Source organism: Sturnus vulgaris, chromosome 3, assembly GCF_052056855.1.
Source record: "Sturnus vulgaris isolate bStuVul1 chromosome 3, bStuVul1.hap1, whole genome shotgun sequence".
Taxonomy (NCBI): Eukaryota; Metazoa; Chordata; class Aves; order Passeriformes; family Sturnidae; genus Sturnus; species Sturnus vulgaris.
This window is the reverse complement of record NC_142245.1, coordinates 64,694,976-64,719,254: the sequence shown is the minus strand read 5'-3', so window position 1 is coordinate 64,719,254 and position 24,279 is coordinate 64,694,976. Positions and strand designations below refer to the sequence as shown.

Genomic DNA, 24,279 nt, shown 5'->3' with positions numbered 1-24,279 from the left:
CCCCGACTGGGAATCCAGTTCCCAATGACATCAGCAGTTGCCGTGGTGAACTTTCATAAGCTAGTCTTTAATCTTTCATTAAATCACAGGCTAGGAAAGCAGACATGAGGACTGAGATGAAAAAACGTGCATCTGCAGCACTGATGTCTTCCCTGAAAAACAGGAAAGCAGTACTTCAGTGTTTTTGGAAAAAAAGATAATTTGCTGCATTGGTGAGCACACTCTCTCAGCCACATTGTTTAAGCAGCACCATGCAAGGAGAATTTGCAGAATGTAAACAGAGGTGAGATGTGTGGGGCTTGAGAGCAGCTGAAATAAAATATGACAGGGCCTGAATATGATGGATGACTCAGCTCTGTCATATGCAAGGTTTGAGAATGGAGGTAAGGCTGGCATGCTTAGGACTGCTTTTTCTTGCTGCACTGGGCTTTAGCTGGACACTTCTCAGAGCAACATGCTACAAATACAAGTTATTGTTCAGAAGGGCAGTGGGGATATCTCCATGTGAGCTGCCAGAACAGAGGTGATGTGTGAACTGGCACTCAGACTGAACAAAAACAGAATGGGACAGAGGGCAGAGTACTTCAGGGCCCTTGTGAAGCAGGGTGGGTCTTTTGAGAAACACCTCTTGAGTTGGGAGGGCAAATGGAGACTGAGTTGTTACTGACAAGCCCCCAAGTGTTTGGTGTACTGAGCTGAGACTGGAAGAGCAGAAATATCTGTGTCATAAGGGACATAAAGGTGCAATATAAAGATTTTGCTGTGAAACAGTTCCCCAGAACAGCACTTTGGGCCCATATGTAGCTGTCTCATTCTGTGCTATTTTGTCTAATAGGAGAAAATTATTCTTCCCCATGAGGCTTAATGCATTTATGTCATTAGAGCATTGTGTCACTAAGAGTGCCATCACAGGAGCTGTTACTGGCACATGTCTTCTCAGCAGTTCATTTCTGCCCAGGTCTTGGTCTACCAATGCAAAACTCTGTCCCTGTTCTGTTTGTCCTAAATTAGTCCTGCCTTCTGTATGGGACCAGATCTTGAGCCAGTGCTTCCCTGCTTTTATTCACTCAGTGCCTGCTTTTGGGGAAAAGAAGTACGATGGCAATTTTTTTCCCACGGTAGAAATGGGAAGCAATTATTTCGCACTTTGCAAATGGAAAAAAATATTAAAGAGGCAGGGAACAGACCTACAATTGCTTTGTTCTATTTTGCAAATATAGTAATTGAAAAAAACCAGAAAATAAAAAAGCAAAATCTGGAGGATCTGGTTTGTTGGGGCTTTTTTCAGACTTTTAAAGTTGGGATTGATTTTCTTTAAGGTTATGAAGTCTTGCTCACAAATCTTTTATGCTTTCCCCGAGGTTTTTTTTTTCTGTATAAGTTTTTGACAATTTAAAGTTAGTCAGAAGAAGTACACTAAGCTGTAATTTATGTTGCTGGGCATTATTACCCAAGGCCCTGCCTTCTCACACAGAGGAGCACACAGGTGAAACTGCAGAATAGAATTATTTTTGTCCAGGATGCAGGAAGAGAGGTTGTCTGTGAGAGCGCTCTGTTATGTTTTCCTACCAGCATCAAGTTCACACTTATGTCCTTGAAAAATACTATTTGCTTGGATGACAGACTGTCACAGGGCTGGGACATAGGTTATTGCTGTGAGATGAGAGCCTTTTGGCGTTCTTCTGAGTCACTGGCACCATCTGTCCCTCTTCCTGAGGTAAGGCCGGATGGAGCGAGTGGAGCCCTGCCATGCTGTTCAGCTTTTTATTTGGCATTCCCGACCTTGCATCAGTCGATGAGGGGGTTGGTTTGGGATGACTTGCTTTGTTCCATGTTCTGCTGCAAAGCCCGGGCATAATCTGCTTTGACTCACGTATTGTATTGCAGGAGACGTGTTTTGCTGCAGAGCAGATGGTTTCAGAATGAATGTTTTTGCTATTAGTGCATCATATTGGGCCAGGTGTTGCTTGCTTCTCTCACTCCTTCCTTGTTCAGAACCTTGATTTTCTTTTCAACACCCAATAAAAACTTAGAAGGGAATTCAGTCAGAATTCACATAGATCACAATTCTGGTCACCCAAATAATGTCAGCCTAGTTTCCCTTTTTATTTTTATTAGGTGGTTGACGTGTTCCTGTCCTTTGTCTCTTGATTGATCCTGTTAACATGGACTGAAATTCACAGCCCTGGGCTCATCAAACCTATATTGATTAAAAACCCCTTAACCCTTAGAATAACTTCTAGGCAGCACAAAATGTGGTGGTAGGATATTAAAGATAACAGGGTCAGGTTCCCTACAACATTGTATGTGGAAAGACATGGTGTTATCTTGCAGACCCTGGTGTTAGAGGAGAAAAGGACTTTACAGAGAAATATAAGGCTGTGAGTTTGCTGACTGAGTGCATTGTGAGGATTGCTGCAACACTAGGAAAAACAAAAACTGAGTGAATTTGGGCTTAGTGTTGTTAGTGAGCTTTCAGGCAAGTAGTAGTGATGGGTGAGGCTTGGCAGTGGGAGACACGAATTGAGGTTATATACATATTGACACAGGAATGACACTGAAATGCTCCTAGGAAAAGGGAGTTCTCTAGGGATCATGTTCAGTGTGAAGTGAGCAAGGAATGAGTGCTGAAGTGGGATGGTGAAAGGTGACCCATGGCACTGAAACCTGGGGAGGACAGTTGGCATGGATCAGGGAGACTGGGGAGAGGGCAGAGAGGATGGATAATGCAGGAGCTGAGAGCATCCTGTTTCTTGAGCATTACCCATAAAATAGAAATGGGATGGACAGCAAGTTCTTTTAGAATGAAATGTACTGTAATGCATTTACATGTTAATGAGAAGGAGCAGGAGGGGTGAAAATAGGAGCTGTCACTGCAAGAAAATGTCATCAAGCATAGAGTTAGAGGAGTTGGTGCTGGAAAGTCAAATTTCCATGATGTTTCCCAGGTAACAGGTGAGTGTGTTGAGGCCTGGAGATATCAAAACTGTGAAGTGAGACTTGGGGATAGAGGCTCATGTTTGTGTGTGCCATTTGTCTTGCCCTCATTTTTAGAGTCCTAAAATAGATCTAATTTCCCTTAGTGTTACATAACAGTGAGTCAAACCAGCTTTTAAATATCTTTAATTAGTTTTAACAATCAAATTACTAGTCAGCACATTTAAAGTAATGAATGCAGCTTTCCATCCTTGCAGAAAAGGCTTTGTGCTTACCTGCAGTGAGTGTGCAGGTGACTTTCACCAAAACTGATCCAAATCCTATTTCCTCTTGAGCATGACAAGATGCTCCAGTGTGGGAGGTCCAAACTTTTCCATCCATGATGCTGGTGTTTTTCTGTGTCTTTATGTTTTCTCTTTTTTTCTCTGTGCCCATCTTCATACCCCTGCAAGCTCTGGTGCAGCCTCCTGCACTTCTGAAGCCCTGCAGCTTTGGAGAGTTGGCAGCAGTTGCCCATCCATGGAGATCATCAGAGTTGGTGTCAATTTGAGATGGATTTAAACAAAGCTAGGCCTGCCAGGTTGGACAGAGAGTTACTTGCTTGAATTTCAAAATTTTGACTTCTGGTTTGATACTTGCTTCAGGCATTATTTTAGATCTCTCATTTGAAGAGAAGGTATCTTCCCTACCTGGCTGGAAGCCATGTCCAAAGTAATGCAGTATGATCCTCACTGGGAATACTTTTCATCTGTAGAAACTGATGCATGTAGATGATGCATATACTTGTGCACATGCTTTCATAGTAAATAGCATCTGTACTTGCTTTTGTTTTGTGTAGTGCTGAAAAGCGCATGCCAGTATGATAAATATGGATCAGGGAAGAATTACAGTTTGTGTGGACTATATAAAATTATATACAGCCTGCTGATCATGCAACAATGCATCTATTTTATAAACTTTCTGCTCTATTGGAATACATTGTAAGGTCTTTGCAGTGATGCTGAGTTATATTAATCTGTCAACACTTGTTTAACAATAGTGTTGTAGAAAAGATAATAGTTTTTTTGTAAACACAGCTACATCTGTATTTGTGTTGGTGTCAAACAAAACCAACACAATGAGGGAGAGTTTTATTTGAAAACTATAAAATGCTTGTAAAGAATTTTTTTCTCTGTGAAATGCAAAACCGTGCGAAGGTCTTGCTCACATTTTTTATTTACTATGAATTCAGTTTATCTGTTAATCTATCTCCTATTCCCACTGGGGTTGTGCTGTTCTCCCTACTGCTGATAGGGAATAAGTTGCTTTTATTATATGCATATGAAGCCTCTTACCTAGAAAAAACCATTCAGTAGATTCTCAGTAGTGGAGAACTGTTTTCAGACAAGTATGTTGTTTTGAAAAGGGAGAATCACATAGCCTAGATGAATTACTCTTTAAGACGATCAAAAATAGTTATTATCATCAACATTTACAACCCTGCATGCGGACTTTATTTATTTTGGATTTATCAGTTGTGTACTCAGACTGGACGCGATTCTCACCTGATGCAGAGTCCAGCTCCTCAGAGGCAGTTATGTCACTGTAAGTGAGGTTCTCCAAAACCCCTGTGTGCTCTCCCTAGGTCTGCTGATCAGTGAGCTCTGGTGTCCTTCACTTGTTACTGATATTCAGACTGGGGCTCTTCTCCCTCACTTTCCCCATTTACCAAATGTTGTTACAGATCCCAGGGTTCTTGGTTGAAACTTTTGAGTTACCTGCTGAATTAATTGGAATATGGACAGAACTTAATTAATACATTATAACTTACCTTAACTATAAATGACAATACATTTCTCAGTCCTGTTGAAAACGAACTGGGATGCTAATGACCTGATGGCTAACACAGTAATAATGATGCATTATTTTGCGTGGAGAATTTTTTGTATCTTGCAGCCATTTCTAGTCACCATTTCAGACTATACCGAATATGGACAATAAAAGTTTCAACAGAGATGATATGAACAGAACCATTTGTATGATACTAATTTTTGTAAAAAAAAAGCTATTCAGTAGAGATTACTGTAGTGAACAAAAATATCTCTCAGGACTCCTTAACATGTATTTACACAATAGACCTCATAGTGCTTGAGTAACCACTCTGTTTAATTAATGGTATTTAAAAGGTTTAATCTGTGTAATGAATAAAATTTTTAAAATCCATAGCTAACACTTGAAAGTGAATATATTTGTTTTGTATGAGGCATAATAATTTAAAATTGCTTCATGTTTTCCTGAGTTTCTTGCTGGTTTATAATGGGCAGCTGCCAGTGGGCAAAATCTTTGAGAGTGTAACTATGTACTAATAAAACAGACATGCCCAGGGCTGCTCCTTTCTGCTGTAGTGGTTATGTCCTGACTATTATTATTTTTGTTAACTTAAGCCTATAGCTACATCCAAAGGTCATTTTGGAAATGGTGCTTGATTTCTGCTTACCTTCCAAATTGTTTGGGAGAGGGACGGTGGCTATAACTTAATCTGACATTTTCACAGTATAGATAATTGAGTTTCTCCTCCATTAATGTTTCTGGATGCTGTTAATTGTGCAGTATGAATGCTGCTTGGAATTTTGTAGAATGTTATTTTGTGTACCTTGGTACTTCTTATGGTACATTTTATTTGGGAAAGGCCTGTCTCTGTAGTCAGAAGTGATGGAGTACACCCGATACAATCAAATCATTGCAAGTGCATAGTGAGTTCAAGTGAGTGAGCTGTATGTGAAGAACATTGCTTTGGAGATCCTTGGTGAACCTGCTCTCACCCCTGCAGGCTGATGTAGCAGGACTGGAATGTCACAGAGCAAGTCGAGCTCATCAGACCCACTTGCTATAAACTCTTAAAACATTCACCATGATGATCACATCTTACATTGGATAAGTTATCGTGTCTGGTGTTTTCCAGTTCTTGATGACACTTTGAGGCAATTGAATTCTGCTGTAAAAATGCTGGAGTTAGCTGAAAGTACAGAGAGGATTTAGACAGGCAGAATGAGATTCCTTGAGTTGTTATTTGATCAAGTCATTGAGGTTAATGCTTCTCTGTACAATGGCACCATGGCACTTTATATATGCAGAAATGGTCGAGAACCTTGGTTACTTTTCTCCTGCTGAAAGCTGACAGCTTCAGTGTGCACACCAGCTGTTCAGCTGTGCTGGAACTTTGGGGCAGAGTTGAGGTGGAGGAGAGGAGCCAATTACTGAAGTGCCAACAAACATTGGGCATCACTTTGGGTTCCACCTGGAGGTTATTCAGCATGGCCTCACTTTGCAGGTGACGTCTGTCACAGCCACAGGACTGGGTGATGAAATTTGCAGCAGTGTGACAGCTTAAAATAACAAAGCAATCTGTTTGAATACTGAGGGTGTCTTGGGACACAAGGATTGTGCTTGTCTGTGATTTATTTCATCACATAACTCCATATCAAATCTGCATGAAATTCAATTTTTTATCCTGACATAAGCTTGTGTTGTGTATGATCACAGCAAGTAACAGAATGAAATCTGTTAGAATAGCTCCAAGATACTGCATTCTTATCCACAAAAACAAAGGCTATAGTTCTGCTAAAAATTTATACAGAAACATTATAACCTTTGACTCTAAAGCCTTTCTCAGAAGAATCACAAATTTTCCATAATGACTAAAAGAAAATGTTTATGTAAAATGTCTCCTTTTTAGAGGATTTTATTTTAAAAGTATCAAACAGGTCAAAATTGAGGTGTTTAATTTTGGGAAAGCTGCCAGCATTGAGTGGAGCATTCAGACACCTCATGTCCCCATTTACCTCTAGGCTGTATCTGTTCTTATCTCCAGGAGAGACTGCTGTGCACTGTAGGAAAAAATATTTCAACCAAATAACATTGTCTTTGTAAGGAAATGGAAGCTTAGAGCACTCAAACTACAGGTCCTAGGGCAGTAGCAATAACTAGCGAGAATTCTGAGATAATTTCCCCCTTGCTTTTTTTTTTTTTTTTTTTTAATATCTACTTTCCTTCCCTCCATCCATCCAGTGAACTCAAATTCTAAGGTAGCTTTTGCATTTTGTGTACTGGCATATATAGCCTCTGCATTCTTGTTACAGAACATTTAAATATTCATGCTGCCTTTAATTTTAGTGCTGAAAGACTGTAGTGGATATGATGATGCAGGAACTTGGGCTCAGAAAATGGAAGATTTTTTAATGCTTCGGCTACGTGTGAAGATTTATCAGCCAGGCTCCAAAATGAGCAGAGCTGACTGAAGTACTGCTTTAAATGATCTATTTCAGTAAATACACATTCAGGGTCTTGAAATGGCTAAGCATACAGTTGGTGTCTGATATCCAGAATGTGGCTGGAAGTGTTGTTTATTCAGGATGAGAACAGGTATAATAGGTTATAGTACAACACTGTACCCATATACACATCGGCAAATTTCTCTGTCTGAATTGCCAAAACTAAGGTTAGCAAAATACATGTTAAAAATTATCTTATGGTTATTCCAGGTTGGATTTAATTACATTTAAGGGAATTTAAATTATTTATCTTTGTATTTCTTATTTCCCTGTGTGCTGGCAGTAGGCAGCCTGTCCCCTCACTGCCAGCATCTGACTGATTAATTGGTCTCTTGCTTGATCTGTTTTCATTTTTGTTTATGTATAACTTATGCTAGTGCTTTCCCTTTTTAATACGGTAACATCAAATTTGTTTAGGGTCTGTGAACTAATGTGGATTAAAAGTCAAGCAGCAGCAGCAGCTCTAATACATAATTGATCTACCAGTAGGGCACAAAGAACTGATTCTGGTTCCTAGATAGGAAATGCCTTTTTTGTCCTACACTGATAGTCTGAGCTCTTAAATCTATGTTAAAGTGAATAGGCTACTGGAAATTGCCAAATTATCCATGTTAATAATTTTTTAAAAGAGATTAATTTGCTTTTTGAGGCATAATTATTTTTATACACACAAACACGCGCTCTAATTCCTTTTGGATTTCAATGCAGTTCTGTTCAATGGCAATAGAAGATGTCTTATGTCTAGAAAATGTGGTACATTTTGAGTTTGTACCTGCATCCTGCTGTGACCCCCACACCTCTTAATACCTAACAAGTATTTTGCTTGGCTAAAATATTTTTTTGCACAGGTACAAGAGCTTTGTGACATGGTCTCAACAACAGCATCCATTTGTGAATGGTAAGGTTGGAAGAGGCCATGTCTGCTTATATTAGCATTGGATCTGATTTTATTTCAGCTTGTCCTGTGTTGCTGAGGAATGACTTTTGACTGTTCATTTAAGCGGAGGTAGAAGCTTGTTTAGGGTTTAATGTTTAATGGTATCCTCACTGAAGTGAGGAGTTTTGTGTTTTCAGCCTCCTTCTGAGGAGCACACGGTGGCCACAGCAGGGGCCTTTGGAGCTGCACAGCTGTGGCACTGATAGCATGGCACGATGCTGCTGTGGTGCTCCTGGATGCATTGGGAGCCAGAGACAGCCAGCAGGCTCTCTCTGCCTTCCATTAAATCCACTCACACATCCCCTCATCCCTGTACTGGGGATTTAATGCTCTGCTTAGCATCAACCACTAGCACTGGAGTGACAGGAGTAGAGGAAAGCAGAAAATGTAAGCCATGCTGTAGAAGAGGGCTGCAAATCAGAATGTGGCTAAATCAGAAAGATAGAATGGAAGGTGAGAGAAGGAGGATCTTTTTGCATACGTTCTTCGGCTTCCCGTGAAAAGTAGGTTACACTGGTCTAGTAGATTGCATTGCACTTACGATGCTACAATTTGAATAAGGCTTTAGCAGTAGAGCAATAAACATTTTGCAATCTCTAGTTTTAAACATCCGAAGATGTTACATATGCAAAAGCCATATCTTTGTATATAATGCTATATTTAGAAAAAAGACATACTTTCAGATGTAACCACCCTTTGTTATGCTGCTAGAGCTAAGAGCAGAGCAGCAAATTGACAGTTTCAAAATGGAAATTGAACTTCTTTTCTAGAGGTGTCATTAATGAATGGAGTTAATTTGACTGTTGCTGACTTCCCCTGGTCTGTGAGCTCCCTGTGTTGCTCTCTGACATTTCTGAAAAGGTGGGGTCACTGGTGGGTGTCAGAATTGGGAGGCAGCTCATTCCCAGCCTTTGGAAACCGAACTTGTTCAGCGTTGTGCAGACAGCTTGGCAGTGACTGTTTTGTCATCCTGGTTCAGAGAGTGTGATGCATGAAACGTCAGGGTTTGCAGGTAAGGTAAGCCTTAGTTTAGGTGGAGAAAGCCAAGCACATTTTTGACAGTCACTTGTTGAGTGACCTCAGCCAAGCCAAGAAGCCTAAGCAACTTGTATAGGGTAAATATTAACATCTACCAGCAAATAATTTTTTAATTGCCTTTGAGGAGTCTATCATCACGCTGGTTACTTCTGCTGGTGAGGAATTCCAAAAATGGCACAAGTGTGATAAGTGGTTCAAAAAATACCAGGTAAAAAGACTATTTAACCTCAGTGATTTTATATTTTTATCAATGTCTAACCTGTTTAGAACTGTGTGCTCTTATATGGTTTCCTTATGTTCAGAAGGACCCTTCTGTGTTTCAGTTTGTTCCCATGGCCTCTGATCCTATCACTGGGCACCGCTGAAAAGAGCCTGGCTCCAGCTTCTTATACCCTCCCTTAAGGTGTTTCTGTACATTGCTGAGATTCCCCTGAGTTTTCTCTCCTCCACGCTGGACATTCCCAGATCTCTCAGTCTCTGTCGATATGAGAGATGCTCCAATCCCTGAGTCACTTTCCTGGCCCTTTGCCAGACTCTGTCACTATGGCTCTGTCTGCTTTGTACTGCTTTGTACTGGAGCCCAGCACTGGACTCCACATTCCAGACAGTTTCAGAGTTGAGTTCTTTTCTCAGTGGGTATCCGTGTGATGTGAACTGAGGCTACTGTTGTTTTCCCTTGCTGAGAATACATTCATGTAGGTTCGCTTTTATCTTAGCAAGAAGACATCTGCATTTCTGGTTTTGATTTCCCAACTCCTTACACATTAATTTTCAAGAGTTTCAAAAGCGTGATTTTAGGAGAGATCCTACCATCACATTTCTTCATTGCTTGCATATCCTGAGAGCACAGCAAACACATTAGCCTTGTCCTAGATATGTATGGTAAAATGTGTAGCTATTTATTTTCCCAGTTGTTGTGAATTTCTGTTTTTTACTGGGAGGTTTCCTCCACAGAAGCTAGCACAGAGACACCCATGCTCATATGGCTGTACAAAGACACGGGGTTGATGTTTGAAGTTAGAATTCAACAACAGTGATTTATGGTCCTCTAGAGTAATAAGTTGAATGGCAGTTCTCCCTCAAACAATATTGAAATTCCCAGGCACATATTGCATATGTGTACCACCAGCAGTCACTCAAGAGTGCAGAAGAAGAGGGAAGCTGAAGTGGAGTTAGCATGTAGGAAATCATATCTTTTCAAGCACCTTTGAAAAGATAAAGTGTAGCTGAGCTGTTCAGACTAAGGCTTTCTTAAAAGCTGAAAGGCTGAAATAAATCTTCATTCTGTACTATGACAAAGATATTTGAACACTTTTTGGAACTGGAAATAGATTCATCCTGTGGGGAACTGACCTCTTGAAACTATGTATGCTGCATAGTTCATGATACCTCTACTCTTAATAAAATATAATACTTATTAATGGATCTCAAGTCAGTTATTCAATTTCCTCAATAATTTAAAGCTTAATTATGCTGCATTCTAGATCTCAGTGGCTGTTCTCAGCTGATTTTTCTTAAATCACTATCACTCCAATTTTACGGTTCAGTTCAATTCTCAGGACTGTGATTTGCATGGAGTGACAGATTAAAATTGGATGGCTAAAATGATTATGGGTCTTAGTGCTTACTGCAGTGATGGAGATTGATTCCTCATAGTATGAGGAAACACATGGCTCATGAAATAACTCTTGAAACTCTATATTTTTCAGTTTATTGTACTGTTGTAAATTTAAAGTTACAAAGGGCTAATCCAGTTTTAATGCATCTTGTCAGAAACTGAGAGTTGCATTTCTGAAGGAGCTTTGAATAATAAAATTGTAGGCACCCGTTTAGAAGTTCTCCATTTCCAGGGGAGAAATGAATGGTTGTAGAAATGGTATCTTTCAACTCAGTAACTTACTGGCACTGGATAGCTATGCAGTGGTATTTGAAAACATCCATTTTTGCCTCTGTGCAGGATCTTTCTTCACTTTATACATCTGCAGACGTGTGCACTCCATTGCCTGGACAGGTTCAGATTAGCTTCTTGCAAATTTTGACAGAAGTCTGTCCTGAACTGAAAATACTTAGGCTAGGTCTGGTCCTAGGAGATTGTCAGCTGGAATGATATATGAAATTACATGGAAAATATAAGATTTGGTATTTATTTACCCTATTTGAGTTTAGCTCTGCAAAATCAGTCTTGACATGTGACTATAAAACATGGATCCTCCATGCAGGAATACTTTCTACTTCTCTTTCCTTGCCTTCCTGTGAAAATTTTGAAAAGGGGCTAGAGAAGTAACAAGGGGAATGTTTTTCTCTTGTGGATCATAGTAGTATCTTGATATCTCTCCCTTTTTAATTTAATCTCTTCTGCTCCTCACTTTTATCTTATTTCTATGGTTTCTGCCTTGCCTTGTTTCTTTCAGTCCTCATCTTAACATTATCCTAAAGTATCCCTTCACTTCCAGGTGCTGTTTAACCTACTCATGTGTGAAATTTATCAGGTACAAGGAAGAGGGGTGGTATCTGGTAGATACTAATGCTCCTCTTTGAAACGACCTCATTCCAGTGGGAAGCTTTCTTCATGATGAAAAGCATCCTGACAGGAATCCTGTGGTCAGCAGTTTGGCAGAGACCAGGGGCTGTTTGGACAGTCTCAGTGACAAAAAGAGGGTGACTTCAGGATGGGAGTGGTACAAGTTGAGGTGCTGGTGTGACATTTCAGCTCTTGCTACACAGTCCCTGGCCAAAGACTTCTGCCTTCAGGAACTGGACATGGAATCCTTTATGCAGTAATTTTCCACATTATTTTTGTCCCATCAGTATTGTGAAAGTATTGCTACTGTATTTACGCACAGCATTTTGTGGTATAGTGTTTTTTTCTCTTTGTCTGTAACCTTAATCTAATAAGACATTCACAAGCTGCCTGGAAAACAGGCTTTTTTTTCCCTATGGGAATTTCCATAGAGAAAATCACCATCTGATAATTGTCTGTTGTAAAGAATGATTTTCATCACAGGGTAGAAAACAGAATAGAATAAACTACTTCTACCCTCCTTCTTACTCTTTTTCTGGCTTTGCTGATTTGGAAAATAGCATCAGGCTGTAAAAATTTTTGGGTTCCTTTCCCCCTTTTTAGTATCCCATGTTCCAAATGAAGTGTTAGAATAGAGGCAGTGCTGATAGTTGAAAGCAGTATTGTCCTTGAAAAACAGCATTTTTAATTTCTTATTTAAAATTAAAGCCTTCATTTTCAAGGTCAAAACTAAACAAATAGGCAGAGAACCAATGTTCAAAACACCAGATCCCCATTAAAACAAAGAAAAATTTCTAAAAGAATTTCACAATTTCTAATTAAAACTTTTTTAAAAAAAAGTTAAAACTATTGAATGAAAGGTAATTTGCAAAGAAATAAAGTAATTTCAAATGAAAATGAAGGTTTTACACAAAATACTTTCTTTATCAATCCCACCTAATTAAAAATTGAGAGTGGTATAATCCCTTTATCCAAATATTGAAAGCACAAAATCTATGTAGGTTTTAAATTTTATTATATTTATATATAAACATGCAGACACATATGGTCAAGAGACTTTTAAATCCCACCTAATTAATTTAAACAATATATAATTTTTATGAGTAGCATATTGGAATGAAAGATGGAACACTATTTGAAATTAAAGCAGATACTCCAATATAAAAGCAATATTCTCACTGGATGGATACCATCTCTCTTCTCATTTCATTCAACTTAACATAGTTCTATATGAGCTGTAAGATAAAATGACTAATAGAAATTAAAAGGACTGCCAAAAGTCAAATTGCTTCACTGAGAGCTTCCTAGCAAAATGACAACATCCAGTTCTAGATAATTAAATCTTATTTTGTAGGAATGTCACTGAATGATGTTAATTTGCCTTTAGGTACTGTGCTTTTGGTTGAACACAGTAACAAAAATTTATTTGGGCACTTTTTGTTTGTCTTAGAAATGGCTCAACATTGTAAAATAAAAATGACAAGCTCAGACTAGGAGAGAACAACAGTTTAGTCTTACAGAGGGAAATCACTAGTGCAGCTGTTCCAGGTGTCAAACAAAATTTCAATACCTGAGACTTTTCTTTTCCTGAACCTTAAAGGGCCTTAACAAAGAGGTGCAGAGGGAAAGTCTTGTGTCATTAGACAACCTGAAGCTTAGCTTCCTCAGAATTTACCAATTTTCTCAGAATGAGTTAGGGTGCTGGCAGGTGCTGCTCCCTGCCAGTCTTGTTGCATGTTTGGTGATTCAGTGCTGTCTACCAGCTTCCAATCTAGTTGTGTTCCTGGTCAGCTTTCAGTGTCAGCATTGTCTTTTGTTTTGAAAGGTTCTTTCCTCACCTGTTATTTATTCTCCCTAGTGTGTTTAGCATCTGTTTCCTTAAAAAAATCCAACCCAACTTCTTTTAGATGCCAAAGATTCACTTTCCAGTCTCCTAATCATCCAATCATCACCACTGGTTCCAGGCACGTCTTGAGCATAGGTGATCAGTCTTGACATAAAGTTTGTTTGTTTTGAGACATTGCATACTGATGTCATGGATGGATGTTGGCAGGAAGTTTGGTATTAGGGATGCCTTGTTTTTTCAGCACCTTTGGTGAAAGTTCTAGTTTGGTAGCAAGATGGGTGTCATTTCCTGATGTAGATGGCAGTGACTGTTGGTTCTTCTTGTAGTTCAGCTCTTGGATATTAAGGATGTGAACTATTCCTTCTAGCCAGAGCCTTTTCTTTCCATGAGTTTCCATAGTCTTCTCTTTAACATGCTAAAAATTAAGTTTAGTTGTGATGCATTTTGTAGCAGACAAAATGTTCCAGTTTCTTTCTAGTAGAGCTTTCTATTATAAAGATACTATTTTTGTTCATCAAAATAATTTTTTTTTCTCCCTGAAGTGCTTGACTTCTCAGAAAAGCTAAAGGAGGACGAATGCTTTATCTTCAGCAATAAGTCTTAAATCACAGTTAAGATATTAATAGTTTTGTAGACTTTCTTTAAACATGCAATTTTTGTTATGAAGATACAGCTGATGCAGTTTTGACTTTGTAACCTCTTGTTGTCCGCAGATGCTACAGCTGAATTAATCAGAGCACTCAAGTGCAGCCTTAAGTAAAGGGTGTGAGTGTGTTCATTATATTTGTCTAGACTGGCCTTTGAAGGACATCTCTAGACTGTCTGCAAAAACATTTTCACTGCACATAAGGACAGCAAACCCTCAGAAATAACCCCAGAGCTCACATGGCCAAGCACTCTCTCAATGTTAATAATGTGGCAAGATGTGTCCAGACAGTCTGGTTGCTGTAGATGGGCAGCATACTTTTAAGGCTCTGATGACAATGGGCTGCCAAAGCACCTTTGGGCACACAGTGGTCTCAGCAGTTTCTGAGACTACACTTCAAAACAAATTTGGTTACAGTCCTGAGTTCAGCTAGGAGGGCTGCTTCATTAAAAGTAGACTTCAGAGATTTAAATGTAGACATGATGCTCAAGGAGTGAAGAATGCTATGGCCTTTAAGAAGTTCTTTGATTTTTTGCATTTGGTAAAGAGAAAAAGATGGCTAATTTTTATGATATGATAACAGCCCTGACACCATTAAGAAGGCTCACATTGGTTTTCAGTAGGAATTCGGCACTTTCCTCTCATAAGTATTGTTGATAATTTAATATACTGGTTTTGCTGTTACTGCCTGTGCTGTAAGAGTTCCTGCTGGCCAAAGGGGAGCAGGGGACCCTCTGTGAGACCCTGAGAGCTGACTCAGGTGATGGCCAAGCCTAGTACAGGGTGGAATGTGGTGTCTGGCAAGTGGAAACCTGGCTTCTTAGTATGTGCCAAGGGTGGTAGCAGGCAACAGCAGCTGGGTCCTTGGAGACAAAGCTTGTAAAGATAGTTTGTACAAATTAGGTTTGTCAGAGAGGTTAAAATTGCTGTGCTGTGAGTCCACAGAACCATTTCACCAGAGATGGAGACCCAGTGAGGGATTGTTCTGTGATGCTGCCAGTGCACTGGTAGTCCCCCAGTGCTGCAGACAGCAGTGTAGGGGCATGCCTCTTCCTTGGCAGCCACCTGTTAATTGTTATTTTCGTATCAGGGCGCCTGTGGTCTCTGGTGGTAACTGCCTGCTTGTCTGTGTCTATGGCATGGCCATGTCACAAACTGTGCTCATCAGAGGAAAGAAAAGGTTATGTTCTGCTGCTGAAACAGAGGTTACAGTGAATGTGAAGAAAAATCCACCCCCTGTGTACACATAATTAGATCTTTTTTGCAGTTTGGTAATTCCCCATCAGATTTATTACTTTTCCAGTCAGAAGCACAGCTCACTTTACAGCTGATCTCCATTTCTTACTGTTTTCTGCCAAGAGATTCCTTTTACTTAGAATTCGTGTGATTCATGGGTTACAGGCTCATCTGTTGAAGTACAGCATGTCTGCAGAGGCAGTTGTGACTGCCACGGTGCTTGTAACCTAATCTACATGAAACCCCAGAAGAATCATTGATTTGAAAGAAATTCCTGCCTGCTGTTTAGGTAGGTTGACCATCTGTCTGGCAAATCCCCATGTGGAAATCAGGTACATCTGAGAAGAGCAAGACAACCTTCTGACACCTGTTTCTCTAGCAGATGTAGTTGCTTATTCTGCTTTTTTATTTTTTCAGCAGGTGCTTTTGAGGTTTGCTTTTGGATCTACTTTCAGCAGCTTTTGAATACTAGTCTAGCACTGCGTACAATGCAGGATCATTCTGACCAAATCACCCTTTCTCTTTTCTGGCACAAATTTTTTGGAGTTCTAATTACACCTTAGGAAGTTGCTTCTGAATCTGGGCACCTCAGTTCAGTCACAAAGACTGATAGATACACATCTTCTTTGGTTCCAGAAAATGTCTTCAAAATTTCTAAGAAACACTGAAATAAACTGGCTTTTAAGATTAAGTGGAATCTTCTGTTTGAAGATCATTCCACATATATTCGTGATCTTCCATGTAAATGGTTTCCAAGGTGCAGGAGAAGATAGTAGATGTGTCAAAGTGGCACTTTTCAAGGATAATCCTTTTCTGTGCTGGAAATTTTATATCTTTAAAAAGATACAGATCATTCTGAGGCCACATTAGAATACAAATGCCATTGGCACTCTGCTCTGAATCTGTGTTTGTACATGTCAGTTTGCCTATTGAGATCTTCTTATTCACAGATTGTCCTTATTCACAAATTGTGTGTGACTTTCAGCTCTGCTGAGATTTCTGCAGCTCTAGGTGTGTGCTCTTTTGTGCATGGTATGCAACATGGAGCACTGGATTTCTTTGCTGGAGAACCAGCCGTGATAATCCAAATAAACACAACCTTCTGTAGATGAATTGTATCTCCTCTAACTAAAGGTTAAGGTGTCATCCAGTGATTTATCCTTCCTAATGGATTTGTTGAATCACTGTGATACAAACATAATTTACTATCTTTTGCACATCACAGCTGTGTCCTCAGAAAGGTTTTTGGGGATTTACAATACTGAACAGGGTGAATTATGTGTCAAATTATCAACCATCCTGTTTGACATTTAGTTAGTGGCGACAGGAATCGGGCATTTAGCAGAATGAGGCTTCTGCAGCAATCTTTCGATAGGATTGTTTTCTTTCAAAGCTGCTGTTAATCAAAAGTTTCTGGAGAAAAGCTGCAAAACAGACCATTGATTGCATTGACTGTTGTGCTCTGGCCAGCCAGATATGAGCGATGTGTGTTGTGGTTGTCATCCTCCCTGCAAATTATTGTCCAAGGTACTGCCTCCGTGATGGAAAATCCGGGAAGTTGTTACAATTTGAAGGCAACAGGTACCTTGCTGTAAAGGACCCCTGGGTTAGGTGTGCCTGATAGGATATGAATGTATCCTTGGAGAGGAGTCTGTGATTTGTACTTCGTTATTCCCACAGGTCTAAACACATTCACAGAAATACTCTGTGGATATGCAGGCAGTTTTCAAAATATATTCCTATCTGGAAACATTTAATGAAAAATTTCCTTCCTGCAGTTTCTGCCTTTCTTTTGTGGCAGTTCTTGATTGGCTGCAATAGTTTATGATTTTTTTTCTTGGCCATTTTTTTGGTGTGTGCTGTATGACCCTATGCTTCAAGTGGTGCTTTGCAGCTTACATTTAAGCTGCTGGGTGCTTCTATAAGGCCTCCTTTCTTGTCTCCAGAGGAGGCAAAATAGGTCTATTTGCACAAAGCACCATGTCAGACCATTTGACTGCCTCCTTTTGAGCCTTTGATCCCAGTGGCACAGACTTGAAGTTGCCTTTATTGCGTCCACATCGGAGAAGGAAAAGAGGAGGGAGAGGAGGAGGTGTAGCTGGAAAGGATGTCCTTGTTTGTTACCATATGGTCAAACAGGAGCTGCTGCTGCTGTGAGGAACCTGGTTTTGATCTAAGTGACTACCATGGCTGCCTATGCTGTGTCACCTGTTGATTTAAGCTTCGAATGAAAGCCATTAATTTAGCAAGTCTGTATAACTAAGAGAAGGTTCTGACATAAGCCATGAAAACAAAAGGGGACTGCACCTGTTTACATCTCTTTCCTCCTTCCTCAATGGTGCAACTCTAGGAGACAGGAGCTGGCTTATTGCATTGTTTGTGCATATGATCAACCAGGCAAAGACAAAATGAGGACAACACAAGGAATTTGGCAATTCCAGGACAGAGTGGCTGCCCTCCTCAAACTGCCAAACCCTCTGGCATATTCTCTTGACTTAGAAATTGAAAATGCATATCAGAATCTTTTCCTAGTGAGTTATCTGCCCCTTGTGATTTTCAGCAAGTAAGAAAGAAAAGCCATTGCTTCATTACAGATATTCTGTCCTTACATTTGAGTTCCCAGAAGGCCTCTGACGATGTGACAAGAATTACTGTCATGGATATTGCATAACGGTTTATGCATAATGTTTAATGCAGTCTCAGTTTTATGAAACATGGATAATACTGGAGACATTTTTAATAGTAGTTTAGATTTACACTTTATTTTTAAGGTGACACCCTTCAATGACACTGGAAAATTTGAGATTGTTACTATTAAAAATGAATAAAATCCATAGAAGTGGAAAAGAGAAAAATGCATTGCATAGATGGAGTATGGGCAAATCATAAAAGTTTAAAGCATTTCTGGAGGTTAGAAATGCTGTGCCTTTTTTTGAATAGCAAAGCTATCTCAGCACACTTATTCTGTCCAAGGTGTGTTGCTCCTTGGTGTGGTTGGTTGGAACTCAACTGAGAGGATGAAGTTTTGAATAATATTTCTTGTTAAAGGTTTATTATTAAGATGAAGGCATTCAGAAAAATAAAAAAAAAGTATTTGATGCATGTGCTACATATGTTAAGAACTCACTCAAATATATTTGTTTTGTGGCACACAGGACAGCTTTCCAGCTCGGTTTGGAGGAATACATTTCGTCAATCAGCCGTGGTATATCCATGCCCTCTACACAGTTATCCGACCCTTCCTAAAGGAGAAGACACGAAAAAGGGTATTCTTCTTTTTAATTGTCCATTTCCTGGCAGTTGTCATCTAATAAAGTAGATTAACAAGAGATATCAGCTTGCTATTGGTGGAAAAGGTTTAAATATATTGTTTAAATATATCTGTGTTGTAAAGAGTACCTTCCACTGTTTTAGAAACTTATACAACATTATCCTTTAAGGACACAGTCAAGCAGTGCACTTAAATGTATTTTAAAATGCAAGCATATGCTTGCTCCTGGGGGTTATATAAAAAATATTGCCAACATTACAGTTTCTATTAAGATTGTATTCAATTCTGTTCTGTTTAATTTCTGTTAAAATTATTTGTGTCTTCCTTTTAAAAACAGAGTTCGTGACTACAAAGTCCTTTCCTAGTGTGATTTCCTTGACATTAGCATGAGCTAAAATACCCAGCTGGCATCTAGTAATATTAGTTTGCAAATACTAATTTGAATGAAAGCCAATAAAAGGGAATTTGTGTGCATGCATCTGTGCATAAGCATGAGCAGCCTCTGAGATGTTGCTGAATTTGTACCATTTGCATCAGTGCAGTTAAATTAGAGCTTGGTGGTGATAGCATATAGAATTATATTATTTCTGTAACAGGAACTTTGTCATCCAGGAAAACACAATCAACATCATGTACAATGACACTGCAAAGAACATGATGATTTTTTTTTAATGGAATCAGCTCCCTAAGCAGCTCAGTATTTTTTTCTCCTCAAACGCACTCTGCAAGGCCACAATGATCCTTGGTGTTGAGCTGTTTTTTACTGACAGATTATGCTTGAGAGGCCTGTGGTATCTACAGATTTTGAACTATAAATCACAAAGCCTTTTATGTAATATCTGTTATAAATATGCAAATGAAGCCCCATTTTGCAGGATTCAGTTGCACTCTGTTGACTGCAGCTTCTGCAAAGAACATTGTAGTGCCAGATACGTCTGAAGCCTTTTCAACTCAAGTGCTGCCTATGCATAACTAGGGAGTAAAGTGCAGCTCATAGGAGTGTTACAGCATTAAAAACAGGTGATAAGGCAGTTGAACACGGAGGCTTATCAGTTAGCACCTAAATTTTTATTTAGACACATGAATCGATAGCATATATTTTCAGAAATGCTGACTTTTTACAACTGTTTTTTGTCAATACCAAATACCTATAGAAAGTAGTCAGATGGTTAAATATTGATTTACAGTTCTAAACTTAGTGTCAAAATGTGAAAGTTATGACCAGCACATAAAATTTAAGATCAGCTTTAAAAAAAATGGTTAGATGCAGAACAAACGATTGGGGAAAAAAAAAGCCTCAAACCTAAGAGAAATCTGTTTAGATTTTTTTTAAATCAGGCTTATTATTTATCTGTTATTTTTATCCTGAATTATTATGTATTTTTTTTAATTTGTCATGTAGCTTTGCAACTGATAGTTACATTCAGATAAATGCAGTACTAGGCTGTATATGAAAACAATTGCTAAGAAGTGAAACACGTGGATGTAAAGGCACCATAAAGCAAATAGCTTTCACCATCAATAAATGTTCTTTCACAAAAGGATAAATTCCTTTCTGAGATGGAAGAAAATCACTGGTTTTGCATGGTCATATTAACTTTCCTGGGTCCACAGGTGACTGGAAGGTGGTCTGAAGTAAGGAATAAAAGACAAGCATATATTTGGTCTTTGTCTTTCTGCCTTTTGAATTTAACTCTTACAAATCATGCTAAGGCTATAGCTGCCCCAAGGAATCACTGCAAGGTGAAGTGGAACGTGAAAGATTTCTGAGGGGAAAAACTAAAGTTAAACATAAACATAAATACAAATATTCATATCACGTCACACTAATACACTGATGTATTAATGTAAAGTATATATGAACATCAGTTTACAAACACATTGATGGAAAATACCAAATAGTCCATCAGCTATTCCCTCAGTGTTGTCACAGGGATTATTTACTGTTATTACTTACTTCATGTATTGTCAAGTATAAATGGCAGTTACTGATATGACTAGATTAAGGAAGAAAATATGCCCAGCACTATTGTTGTTACACTGCACAATTTATTTATTTATAGAACTCATGGTTGCATACTGAAAGCCAATATATATTCCTTCTTGTATATGGTGAATATAATTTTTATTTATTTATTATAATCTTAATTTATTCATTTAATTTACAGAATTAGGGAGAGCAATTGACAAGAGATTAACAAGGCAGTTTGTCTATCTAATATTCTGTCCATCTAGCTACCAAACACCAGTTCTTACCCCACTCTAAATCCTTTTCCCTGCAAACATTTTAAGTTATTTATGCTTTAATCACTTTGGAGATTTATGAACATAGTATGACCATGCTTAAGTCAGAGGTGATGTGTGCCTTCCTCTGCACCTCTGTTAGCCCCGCACAACCAGAATATTTAAATTGTACAATATCCTCCTAATAATGACGGTGCCATTTGGGCTTTGATGTTTTTTGGTGATGTCCCTCTGTTTTTACCTGCATGTGTACATACAGATATTCCTGCACGGTAACAACCTCAACAGCCTGCATCAGCTCATCCACCCTGAGATCCTGCCTTCAGAGTTCGGAGGAATGTTGCCCCCCTATGACATGGGGACGTGGGCAAGAACACTGCTGGACCATGAATATGATGATGACAGTGAATGCAATGCAGACTCCTACAACACTCCTGCAAAGGATATAGAAAAGGACCTCTCTCCCAAATCCATGAAAAGGTGAGTTAAAGGTACTAGTGTCTTCTAGTATTGCCATGAGGTTAACATTTGCCTTCGTCCTCCTTTATGAAGCTGTAGGTAGTTCAGTCTATTATATAGAAAGACAATAGTTTTTTTTCTTCCTTTCTTAAAAATATCAGTATTGATGCGACATCATGGCCTTGATTATTACCCATGTGAGTTGTGAACTCAGTGCAGCTGATTATTTCTGTGGTGCCATATAGGTTGTGTACACAGCACTGGCTTTGGAATAAGCTGCTATGTCACCTCAGCTTACAGTACTTATTAGAGAAACAGTGCTAGCTGGAGTGAGCCTCTGTGTAAAGAGTAAATTTGAGTCAATTATCTTTCTGTGTGGTGATGTTAGCTCTTATCTTCCTCCATCTCATAGCCCACTGCCTGATATCCACCAGTCTGTTAGTGCCAGGACATTTACAGCATCTGAACCATCAGTCATAGTGACTGCATGCCTGAGAAAATATGAGGGGAACCAGGACCAAAATCAGTGCCAATTGTTATACTCAAGTTTCACAAATGTCCTGGCATTCTAATATCCTTCCCTTTGAAAAGGTACAATGTTATTGTTTGCTGCATTTTACCATTCAGAATAAAGTGTAGGAAGAGCTTAGTTATCTCTCCAGTAACTATGGAAGCAGTGAGATCATTAACTTGGAAGGGGTGAATCTGATCCCAGCTTTCCAGGGCAGTAGGAGAGGAAAGGGTAAAGATTACAGCTGTGATTGAAAAGGCAGCAGAAAGGGCAGCAGGAAGGCCAGAAAAAGTCGGAGTGCAGCTCATAAGGGGCAAGGCTAGCAATGGATCAGAAAAGAACAAACAAGACAGAAACCAATATATAAAGTCATTAAAATTAAGTTAGGATATGCTGGGCTGGGAACCCAGTTTCAGGAGACAGCATGCAATGCAAAAGGGAAAGAAACTCTGGAAACAGATCAAACAGGATCAAATATTTTCAGATTTCTCAGCCAGGAAGATGATTTTGGCTGGAAAATATTGCCTAGACTGGGAAGGACAGTGTGGTTTAAAAGGGAGATATTTTTGTAGAAACAGATGAGACAAAGTAAGATTGCTATGGGAAATAAAAAAAGAAAAAAAAGCAGTAAAGTTTAAGGATTTTGTGTTAAAAGAAACTCTGTTGAAAGTGGGAAATAGCAAGAAACTGGATAGAAATGAGCTAGGATAAGAAGCTAAAACTATATTGAAACTATATAACAGGGGTGCTGGAATGTCTGCAAACCTGTTCTCAAATTCTCTGTGAGGGAGTTTTAGCCATAAATTCCCAGAGCCTCCAAAATCCCCAATGCCCAGATATATGAAGATAGAATTGTGTAACTAACACAATTAATGGAGAAAAGGGGACTGAGAAAAAGAGCCAGAGGAGGGGAAAGGTGAGCAATACACATATATGATTTGCACGTAACACAAGAATTATGAGATAATAGAGAACCTATCTTAGACAGAAGGATGGAATTAAGGAACTGAAATGCAGAAGTCTTTCTGCTGCAAAACGATTTTGTGGGAGTAAATAATTTCATCCAAGGGTGCAACAAAAAAATTATGTGAAGGCGTGTGGCAAGTCCTTTTGAAGCAGCCTATTTGGAGCAGAGTTTTCCAGATTGTCCCGGTCAAGCTTATTATCAGTGGAAAAGCAGTGAGTTGACCAGATTCTTAATTCTTTCTCAAATAATTTTTATTCTCATTTAACTTGTTCTTGAAAACTCTTTTCATACTGTATTACACTTCAGTGTAAGCTCCAAAATGACATTCTTTCAGTATGGGGGAACTAACACAGTAGGAGACCTAGTGCAGAAAATAAACACGTTGAAATCTGTATCTATATAATATTATGCTAAAATTTCTTCACCTTCTATGCATTATTTCTCAGTTAGCATGCCTTCAGCATCTGCTGGAATCCTTGTTCCTGCTGCTGGACATAAAAAGTACTAAGTAGACTTACTGTGCTAGTACTAAGACTGATAGAAAGTCCCAAGACCAGTATATTAAGTGCACAGACTTTGTTAAAACATAAATAGAAAAGATAAGATAAAACAGATAAACTCTATTTCATTAAAAATTAAATTTAACTTGGGTGCAGCAACTGATGGGTTGTTTCTCTCAGTTTAAACTTACAGTCAGTATGATACATCAGTGCAGAAGATTTTCAACCATGACTAAGGCAATGAAAAATGCTTAGCTTAGAAATAATTTCACAAGCATCTAGTAGATCATCAACAATCGTCTTGTTTAATTTGCCTTACCATTTTAAAATTAGTTTACTGTCCTGAAAGAATGTCTTTTTAAAACCAAAATCCTACTGAGAATTCATTTCTTTCTTACTTACTTTTTTCCCTCATTGTGAACCACTGACATTCCTCCAGATCTCCTTGACTTGGATGACCTCACCTTGAAAGGAAGGTTGACTGTGGGGGGAGAATGATGGAGATAAGGAGGAATTAATGCCACCTGTAGCACAAACCTCTGGGGAGAACTTGTTTACGTCACCTGGCCACGTTGCAGCTGTCTCAGCAGTCAGGTTTAGCCTGTGGCTGTGCTCTCCCCTTGCTGTCATCCTGAGGCACCCAGCTGGAGACCTGCATCCTCTCCTCACCTAACCCAGCAGGGCAGATGTCTGTGTTGATAAACTTCGCAGAGGAGCTGTGCTTTGGTTCCTCACCTCTGCAATGGGACTTTGTAGTATAAGTCTGTAGAATAACTGTGTCTCAATGTGTTTTCTCAGAATATATTCAGTAATGTTCATAAAGTTATTTGGGAGATGTAGGTGGAAGAGAAAGAGC

General features: G+C 39.0%; 1 protein-coding gene across 1 annotated transcript in view; it reads left to right on the top strand.

The window, feature by feature from the left end:
* The window catches only part of CLVS2 (clavesin 2), a 50,139-nt gene that overhangs the window by 21,010 nt on the left and 4,850 nt on the right, over positions 1–24,279 (top strand). Inside the window, exons 3-4 of the mRNA XM_014876685.2 lie at positions 18,627–18,737; positions 21,246–21,466. Of these exons, the coding sequence (XP_014732171.1) occupies positions 18,627–18,737; positions 21,246–21,466 (332 nt within the window). The remainder of the gene's footprint in view (positions 1–18,626; positions 18,738–21,245; positions 21,467–24,279) is intronic.